The sequence below is a fragment of the Pelodiscus sinensis genome, unplaced genomic scaffold (assembly GCF_049634645.1).
Source record: "Pelodiscus sinensis isolate JC-2024 unplaced genomic scaffold, ASM4963464v1 ctg65, whole genome shotgun sequence".
NCBI classification, from domain to species: domain Eukaryota; kingdom Metazoa; phylum Chordata; order Testudines; family Trionychidae; genus Pelodiscus; species Pelodiscus sinensis.
In genome coordinates, this window is record NW_027465825.1 from 278,808 (window position 1) to 288,469 (window position 9,662).

A 9,662-nucleotide genomic window follows, 5' to 3' on the forward strand; every position below is an offset into this window, starting at 1 on the left:
CCATCTCCCCTGCGCCGTGCCTGGGGGGTGACTCTCACACACACTGCCAGTGCCCGTACCCATCTCCCCTGCGCCGTGCCTGGGGGGTGACTCACACACACACTGCCAGTGCCCGTACCCATCTCCCCTGCGCCGTGCCTGGGGGGTGACTCACACACACACTGCCAGTGCCCGTATCCATCTCCCCCGCGACGTGTCTGGGGGGTGACTCACACACACACTGCCAGTGCCCGTACCCATCTCCCCTGTGCCGTGCCTGGAGGGTGACTCACACACACACTGCCAGTGCCCGTACCCATCTCCCCTATGCCGTGCCTGGGGGGTGACTCACACACACACTGCCAGTGTCCGTACCCATCTCCCCTGCGCCGTGCCTGGGGGGTGACTCACACACACACTGCCAGTGCCCGTACCCATCTCCCCTGCACCGTGCCTGGGGGGTGACTCACACACACACTGCCAGTGCCCGTACCCCTCTCCCCCGCGCCGTGCCTGGGCAGTTGCTCACAGTGAATGCTGAGAGGTACCAGTTTCCTACGTGTGATATTTTACAGGCCATTTTTCCAGTTCCTGAGCCCCCTGACCAGGAGAGCGCTGGGCGTGAGCGCCTGTCCACCCCGCTGTGACACATCCTGCAGCGGGGCTGTGCCACCCTACACAGCTGGTGAATCTTGCTCAGCTTGCTGCTGTGTAGGCGTCTGGGCTCAGTGGCTGTGTGAGTGGAGGGCCCCGGGCCGAGCCTGCACGTCTGCAGAGCAACGGAGCAGCGCTGCAGGCCGAGCCTGAGGTGATTTTTCTTTGCTGAGTAGACAGACCCTGCGTGTCTGTTTCACAACATGCTGCTGGGCCCAGCATAAGACTCCAGCTTGTTGCTGATTGCAGAGCCGGTTGCCAATAGCATCTGCCTGCAGAGCTGCTAGTTCCCTGTCCCCAGGTCCCTGTCCTGGGACTTGGTCTCCTCTCAGCAGGCTCATGTGGAGTGACAGGTCTGATTCCCCCCAGGATCTTCCCTCCGCACACAGCCTCCTGACCAATAGAGGCCCCAGCTAAGAGCCCGTGTGCAGCTGTCTAGGCCTGTCCTCTCAGACTGGGCTGCGCTCCTGGGGCCTCGGCTTGGTTCCAGCTACTGCAACCAGCCACCACTCAGCTGAATGGCTGGGAGTCCTTGTTCAGTCCCCTCATGGCCAGGCACAGTCTAGCCCAGTGTTTCTTAAGCTGTGTTCCGCAGCACAGCGGTGTGCCGCGAGGCGGCGGAGGTGTGCCGCGAGGCGGTGGGAGGTGTGCTGCGAGAAGGCAGAGGTGTGCCGCAAGGCGGTCGGAGGTGTGCCGCGAGGCGGCGGGAGGCGTGCCGCGAGGCGGCGGGAGGCGTGCCGCGAGGCGGTCGGAGGTGTGCCGTGAGGTGGCCGGAGGTGTGCCGCGAGGTGGCGGAGGTGTGCCGCGAGGCGGTGGGAGGTGTGCCGCGAGGCGGTCGTAGGTGTGCCGAGAGGTGGCCGGAGGTGTGCCGCGAGGCGGTCGGAGGTGTGCCGCGAGGCGGTCGGAGGTGTGCCGCAAGGCGGCGGGAGGCGTGCCGTGAGGTGGCGGGAGGTGTTCCGCGAGGTGGTCAGAGGTGTGCCGCGAGGTGGTGGGAGGTGTGCTGCGAGGTGGTGGGAGGTGTGCCGCGAGGCGGTCGGAGGTGTGCCGTGAGGTGGCGGGAGGCGTGCCGTGAGGTGGCGGGAGGTGTGCCGCGAGGCGGTCAGAGGTGTGCCGCGAGGTGGTCAGAGGTGTGCCGCGAGGTGGTGGGAGGTGTGCTGCGAGGTGGTCGGAGGTGTGCCGCAAGGCGGCGGGAGGCGTGCCGTGAGGTGGCGGGAGGTGTGCCGCGAGGTGGTCAGAGGTGTGTCGCGAGGTGGTGGGAGGTGTGCTGCGAGGTGGTGGGAGGTGTGCCGCAAGGCGGCGGGAGGCGTGCCGCGAGGCAGTGGGAGGCGTGTCGTGAGGTGGTCGGAGGTGTGCCGCGAGGTGGTGGGAGGTGTGCTGCGAGGTGGTCGGAGGTGTGCCGCGAGGTGGTGGGAGGTGTGCTGCGAGGAGGTCGGAGGTGTGCCGCAAGGCGGCGGGAGGCGTGTCGTGAGGCAGTGGGTGGCGTGTCGTGAGGTGGTCGGAGGTGTGCCGCGAGGTGGTGGGAGGTGTGCTGCGAGGTGGTCGGAGGTGTGCCGCAAGGCGGCGGGAGGCGTGCCGTGAGGTGGCGGGAGGTGTGCCGCGAGGTGGTCAGAGGTGTGCCGCGAGGTGGTCAGAGGTGTGCCGCGAGGTGGTGGGAGGTGTGCCGCGAGGTGGCCGGAGGTGTGCCGCGAGGCGGTCGGAGGTGTGCCGCGAGGCGGTGGAAGGTGTGCTGCGAGGTGGTCGGAGGTGTGCCGCAAGGCGGCGGGAGGCGTGCCGTGAGGTGGCGGGAGGTGTGCCGCGAGGTGGTCAGAGGTGTGCCGCGAGGTGGTCAGAGGTGTGCTGCGAGGTGGTGGGAGGTGTGCTGCGAGGTGGTGGGAGGTGTGCCGCGAGGCAGTGGGAGGCGTGCCGTGAGGTGGTCGGAGGTGTGCCGCGAGGTGGTGGGAGGTGTGCCGCAAGGCGGCGGGAGGCGTGCCGCAAGGCAGTGGGAGGCGTGTCGTGAGGCGGTCGGAGGTGTGCCGTGGAGAACAACAGAGTTCAAGGGGTAGGCGACCCTTTTTATTTGTCAATAACTTTCCCCCCAACCTTTTTTTTTTTTGGCTCAACAAAAAATCTTTGGTGTTCCTCATAAACAAAAAAGATTGTTTGGTGTTCCTCGGTCTTAAAACGTATAAGAAACACTGGTCTAGCCACTCCTGGCTGGGCCGGGGCCCCCGCAGACAGTCACCGTGGCTGTGGACTGGTTTTCTGGCCAGGTCATATGGCTTCCAGCCAGCTCAGAGTCTTCAGTCCCCCCCTTTCTCGGGTCACCACTGACCAGAGTCATGGCCAAAATGTCTTTTACAGAAACAGCCCCCTGTGGCTCTGGGGCATTGCTCCCTGCTTGGTGCGGGGCCTCTCCTGGGGCCCCTGCCAGCCTGGAGAACTCGTCCCCAACTACTCTGCAGCCTTCCACTCCCTGCCGTCTCTAGGATATTGTGGCAGTTTCCTGGGTTTCCTCCTTTCACTGCCTCTTCCTGCACTGAGCTTCCCGCCTTTCCTGGAGCCTCCCTCCAGCTCCTCTCTCTGCTGGACTTGCTCACTATTTAAACCTGGCTGGTTTTCCACAGCACTCACTGGCTTCCCTCCGATGTGCCCTAACGAGGTGGGTAGCTATCCCTGGACTCAACTGCTGCTGGCCTTCTGAGTCCCTCAGATTGTCAGCGTTGTGGGCAATTTCTTGCCTCCTGCTCTGTGACAGGACAGCAAATCGTACAGGCCGGGCTGTGACCCGTGGGTCGGGAGCAGCCCCCCAGCCGGGGAACGACTCTGCTTAGAACAGACCGAGCTGCTCCCGAGAGAAATGGGACCCGCCCTTGGCTGCCAACACAAAGTGGAGCAGCTTGTGTGTCCCAGCCTGAGCCCGGTCCTGGACACAGTGGTGGCTGAGGGGGTGAGGGGCGGGGCCTCAGGCAGAGGGGGCGGGGCTAGGAGCATTGCGTAGAGTGTACAGCACGGTGCTCCGGTAGCCACTGGCTGCTGTAGCTTCTGCAGTAGCAGCCATCGGGAGCGCCAGGCCCTTTCCAATAGCCAGCTCTGAGGCAAATGCCCCCGTCGGTGAGCCTGGCCCCGCCCCTCGAGAGCTCAGCAGGGGACACGTCCCTAGAGCCCTGGCAATGGGGGAATTCACCGAGGCTCCTTTGCCACAGCCATGCCATCCCCTGCCCCTTTTCTAGCTGTTCAGGGCCATTTTCTGTGGCCCAGTAGCTCTGGGCTTTCCACCAGACGGAGCCAGACGCCCACACCCACATACCGAGGTTTGGCCTGGTCACTGCAAGCTCTGCCCTCAGCCCAGGCCCATCAGTAGTTCAGCTGCTCCAGGACCTTTCTCTGGCCTGTGAGTGCAAACAGCCTCAGCTGGGGGTACGGCCATCGCCAGGCTGCAGGCCTAGGGACCGCTTGGGGCAGCCACTTACCATTGCGGTTGTTATGCACATAGACCACCCTGGCCTGCTCCGTCTGGGTCTTTCCCAGGCAGTACAAAATGCCCATCACATCCGTCTTCGAAAAGCCTCTGGCCTGCACCTCATTGCTGCGATTCCTGTAGTTCTGGAACCTGCTGTGGGGGTGAGTCATCACGATCTTATTGTCCCTCTGGATCTGCAGCTGGCCTCCCTCTCGCTCGCCCATCACGCAGGAGAGGTAGAAGCTGGCGTGGGACGGACTCTGCACATTGGCCACCAGAGTGATGTCCAGAATGGCGGCTGCGGGAGAGAGGAGGGGGAGTGAGCGGGAGAGGAGGCCCAGCCCAGATACAGCTCTGCAGGACACAGGCCTATGGCTTTCCGGGGCCTCAGCATGCCCTGTCTCTCAGCCTTGAACCCGCAAGTCAGTCCCAGAACGCTGTCACCATCTGCCCTGGCTGCATGGCTAGGCCTGGCCCCTGCGAGCGAGCACGGCAGGCCCAGCGAGTTAGAGATGTGGAGAGTAAAGTCCAGAGAACTATGAGCAAGGGAGGAGCCCTGTGTAGGGCAGAGCCAGTGGGCCCCCGGCTGTTCCCTGCCCCAGCCTTCCCCTCTCTCTTTGGACTGCAGATCTCTGTGGAGGGCCCCGGCTGCGCCGCCGGGTGTGCAGAGCTGTGGCAGCTGCTGTTACAAGCCCTGTGATCAAGCCATAAGATCTCTGCTTTTCCCCCCAGAAGGGCCTGTCCCTGCCTCCAGCCCTGGTGTCCCAGACTTGCCATGCCTGTGGCTCATGCCCTGGCTGGAGGCACCAGTGGGGCAGGGTTCTCAGAGCTCCCCTTTAGCCCAAGGCCCTTGTCCCACTCTCCAGGATCTGCTGAGGGGTCCCATCAGAGGGTGAGGCAGAGAGGGGCAGGGAATCTCCTGGCCCGTCCCAGAGCTCAGCTGGCTGGTTTGGGAGCTGTGCTGCTCGCTGCCCCTTTCTAGCTGTTCACACCATGGGAGGCCCAGTTGGAATAATTTTCCTCGCTGCCCTTTCAGCCCCATTTCTCTGACCATGCAGCCCCTGACCTGGGTGCCAGTGCCACACCACCATTCCCAGCCTGTCCTGAAGGGACCGGCCCAGCAGCTGTGGAAAGTGAGCAGCCTGGCTGTGTGCCCGACAAGCCCAGGAGTCCTTTGGGGAGCCATGCGGGGGGAGCGGGGGTAAATATACCTGTCCGGTGCAGGAGGAGGAAAAGAAGACACACTGCCTGGAATCTCATGGCCCCGAAGCGTGTCCCAAGTCTGCCCAGCATCAGGAAAGCCCAGACATGCTGCTTGGAGAGAGCCCGAGCTGGCTGCTGTGACGGCCACTGCCTGGCAGGTTCCCTTTGGTTTTTAGTTCCCGTCCCAGCGATGGGGTGGAAGTCCAGGAAGGAAACGGTGCTGCTCCTGCCAGAGACAGCGCGAGAGAGCGGCTTCCTCTCGCCCGAGTGGAAAACACTCTGCCCAGGCACTCGGCTTGGGAATCGCAGCAGGATGCTGGGGGCTGGGCTCCTCACAAGCAGATCCCAGCGTGAGCTGGACACAGCAAAAGCAGAAAGTCTCTGGGAGCAGAGGTGACCCACGTCTGGCCCAGGCTGCTGATCTGGCTGGAGAATCAGAATTCTCCAAGCATGTTCCTGGGCTCCAACCTCCTTCTCCAGTCGCGTGTCATCTCCATCCACACCCACATCGAGAGGTGACCAGGGGCTGGTGCATGGATACGGAGTCTCCCTGGGGCAAAATGGGGGTGGGGGATATCTGGCTGGTGACCTCCAAACCGCAAGCTTGTAAGTGTTCTGCTGACAGAGAACTGCTGGTACTGCAAAGCGATGCCCCTCAGAGAGCAGCAGGCCATGGTCGTGACAAACAGCAAACAGGAGAACTTAGCAGGCTCAGTAGAGAATGTCCATTGGCAAAGAGCAGTCCTAGCGCCTACCACGAAGGGGAAATGCGCGGGGCTCACACACCAGGACTAGGGAGGAGGGACCCAGCTCGCAGGTTGAAGGACTCTGGTGGTACCTAGACCAGTGGTGGGCAATGGGTGGTCTGCAGGCCACGTGCGGCCCACTGGAGTGCCACCTGCGGCCCATGGGCCCCCGTCTGCCACCTTCCCACACAGCCCTCGCGCACTGGAGCCCCAGACTTTCTCCTCCTCCTCCTTCCCAGCCCTTTCGGAGTGCCAGAATCAGCTGTTTGCAGCTCTGGCAGGGCACGGGAGGAGTGGGGACAAAGTGTGACTCAGAGGATTCATGGGGCTCTGACCATGCTGGGTAGAGTTGCCAGATGGTTTCAACAAAAATACCAGACACACTTGACATGACATCACAATCGACATTCCATCTGATTTAGAAAAACCGGACATTTCTATTTTCTCCATTTGTTTCCCGAACAGAAAGCTCAAATACTGGACCGTCCAGTTCAGAACTGGACACCAGGCACCCTAGTGCCGGTCGGGGAGGGAGGATGCGTAGGACATGCAAGGCTCCCGTGTGAGAGGCAGAGAGGGGGGGCATGGCAAGCCGCAGCTGGGACCCCAGTGGGCCATGGGCAGGAGCTTGACCACCGCTGGTCATGCAGCCCCCCGAGATAAAGGGCCACTCATGCAGCCCACCCAGTAGTCTTGGTTGCCTATCCTTGCCCTAGATTGAACCATCCAACTGCCGAGGGGTCCTTCCCTCTCTCCCAGTTCCCATTCCCAGCAGTGACATTGCCTGGCTCCTCCTCTGGGCAGGCTCATGCTGGAGCCAGACTGCCCCCGCCTCACGCCTGGAGTCCCAAGCAGACGCATCCGGCCAGGAAGGCTGTTGGTGCCAGAGGAACTGGGGAGGGCCCCAAGTGAGTAATGTTTGTGGGAAGAGCTCTCTGGGACAGGCTAAGCTGGGGGAGGGAAGATCACACACCAGTTCTCATAGGGTGGGGGTGCAACTCCCAGGGCAGGCACAACAGGGCTGTGGGTTCGCTTCAAGACAGAGTCAATTAGGGATAGATTGTTGCTCTTATTAATCTCCCTACGTCACTGCTATCACATTGCCAGATGGTTACACGGCTACTGCAGTGACACAAAGCAGCACAGGCAGAGCATCGCACTTGGAAATGCTCACGCCCGTTTAGATCTGCGGGGAGTCCCGTCCCGGTCCCCTCGCACCCGGCCACAGTGCACATGGCTCCAGCTGGGGGATTCAGGACACGCTTTGAGGTCTAGGTCCCCGTCGAGACTCCCAGGGATCTTATGCTACAGCTGTTTACCGGGTGTGCACATACCTGGCCCAGCGCCATTCTTAGCACTCTTATGGGCGGAGACCGAGGTCAGACTTGTTTACTGCTCAGTGGTTTCCCAGCTCAAGGCCCGGGTTAGAGCAGATAGAGCCCAGCTGCTGTTTGGGCTTGCAGGGTCCCACACCATGCCAAGCTGGGTACAGCAGGGATGGAAACTTCCATCCCAGGCCTGCTAAGCTGCAGGACCCACACACGACTTTCATGTACCAGGAGTACCACCCCAGCTCAGTGCAGGCTGCCTGCTCTGGCCACAGAGAGAGCGTAAGGGAAGGCTGGCATGTGCTGGCGGGACGGTGGCAGTGGGGAAAGCGAGTGTAGAGGGGGCACAGGGACACAGCCAGCTGGCCTGGACTTGCTCTGAGCAGCATTAGGTACTGCAGTGAGCAGAATGCCATGGCCCATCTGTACCCAAGAGCCAGTGGGGAAAGGGTCCAGCCTCGTTCTCTCCTGCTGGAGACAGAGCGGCTTAGTGGGGAGCCTGCGGAGGGAGACTTAGACGTGCTTTCATTGTGTGCGACTAAGAGCTGGCCCGGGATCAGGAGAGTGGGGTGCTGAGGAGAGAACAGTAGAAACGGGACAACTGGGAAACTTGGTTGGCAACAGAAAGCCCAGCTCCCTTCACTGGTTTCCAGCCTGCTCCCCCGGCCGGATTTCACAAACTTCAATCACACACGGAAGGCTAAAAACCTAAACTTGATGGCGTGTCTGCGGGGGTGCTGTGAGCAAGCTGCCTGCAGTGACCTGACTGCTAGCAGCAATGTCTCCCACAGCCCATGGGGGGTCCTGGGGAATCTTTTCCCCGCTGTCTGGCTGGTGGGTCTGGCCAACCTGCTCAGGGTCTAACTGACCACCGCATGTGGGGCAGGGAAGGAATTTCCCCAGGTCAGATTGGCAGAGACTTGGGCTCCCTGCAGCATGGGACAAGCACTTGCAAGCGTAAACGGGTGCAAATGGTAGATTCTCTGTAAAATTAAGTCTTTAACTCACAATTTAGATCAGGCAGAGGCTACAGGTCTGATACAGGAGTGGGTGGGCGAGGTTCTGGGTGGTGCACTGTGCAGGAGGTCAGACCTAGACAGCCACGATAGTCCCTCCTGGCTTTACTGTCTCTGAGTCTAAGAGGCCTTGGTACACAGCCAACAGCTCAGCTCACTTTGTGCAGTGCCCCACACACTGGTGACATGATCCTTTTCCACTGTGACCATACAGTTCATTGTTGAAATCACTGTTACATGTTTGCACCGCGGGCCAAGTGAGGTGTGTATCAAAAGCTTGAGAGTCACTGGTTCTGTTTATACTATTCACATCTCTGTAACATTTTCGTACCTAGAATTCAAGTATTGACTATATATCCATATTTTAGATGTCTGCTATTGTGAAAAGGCTGGTAGTCAAGTCAACAGCAACACTTGACTGGTAATGGGCCTTGGTGGGTGCCAATCCACCTCTGAAGAGTTTTTCTGTCAACATTCAGACCAGCACTGGAGCACTGACGCTCACCTGTAAAGAACTGAGTCCTGCGTGGACTAGTGACTCGCTCGTGTGACTAACTCCAGCTTAGGATAGACTTTTACAGCCAAGAACAATGGGCCAAGTATATAAAAAGGACCCTGGAGCTTCCTCCATGTTGTCTTCAACCCTGCTTTTCACCTCTGGAGGATCTTTGTTATGAACTAAAGCTTGAAACAAAGGACTGATGACCCATCCTAACAGCAGATGTTTTCCACAGTCTTGAGCACTGGGCCATTAAGTTCCCTGAATACTGCTAATGGCCTTCAACAAGACATCTGTATATATAAATGGACCTATACTTCGTAATTCTAACTTCATATACAGGAATGATACAAGCACACAAATCAAATATACACATTCAGGGGATCATAAGCTCTCCTAGGATAGGTTGCATAGCCCAATTTGCATAACACATTCAAATTATGAAACAACAAATAGTCTAATAGCACCTTATAGACCAACAAAACACTTAGATGGTGTCATGAACTTCCATGGGCACAGCCTACTTCTTCAGAATCATATTTAAAACTTATTTCCATAAAAATATGAGGGTGCAGCAAGACAGCCTGGTCTTATGTCCAGGAATGCAAATTCACTCCCGCCCACACACACAAACCATGAAGTGACTCCCAGAAAAGGGACTGTGTGCTGGGGGTTAACCCCATGTGCTACGGCTTATCTACAGGAAAGCACCATCAGGCTCCAGTGGTCAATTACACAATCTGTTGCTACCCATCAAACTCTGAACTGGATCCATGTGAACCCTAATACTGTCTCCGT

The 9,662-nt window shown here is 59.5% G+C and overlaps 1 protein-coding gene across 1 annotated transcript in view; it reads right to left on the bottom strand.

The window, feature by feature from the left end:
- TIE1 (tyrosine kinase with immunoglobulin like and EGF like domains 1) overlaps window positions 1-6,267 on the bottom strand; it is a 78,286-nt gene extending 72,019 nt beyond the window's left edge. The window contains exons 1-2 of the mRNA XM_075914584.1: window positions 5,284-6,267; window positions 4,083-4,370 (exon numbers count right to left, since the gene is read on the bottom strand). Of these exons, the coding sequence (XP_075770699.1) occupies window positions 4,083-4,370; window positions 5,284-5,365 (370 nt within the window). The 5' untranslated portion in view covers window positions 5,366-6,267. The remainder of the gene's footprint in view (window positions 1-4,082; window positions 4,371-5,283) is intronic.
- Between the last annotated feature and the right edge of the window lie 3,395 nt (window positions 6,268-9,662).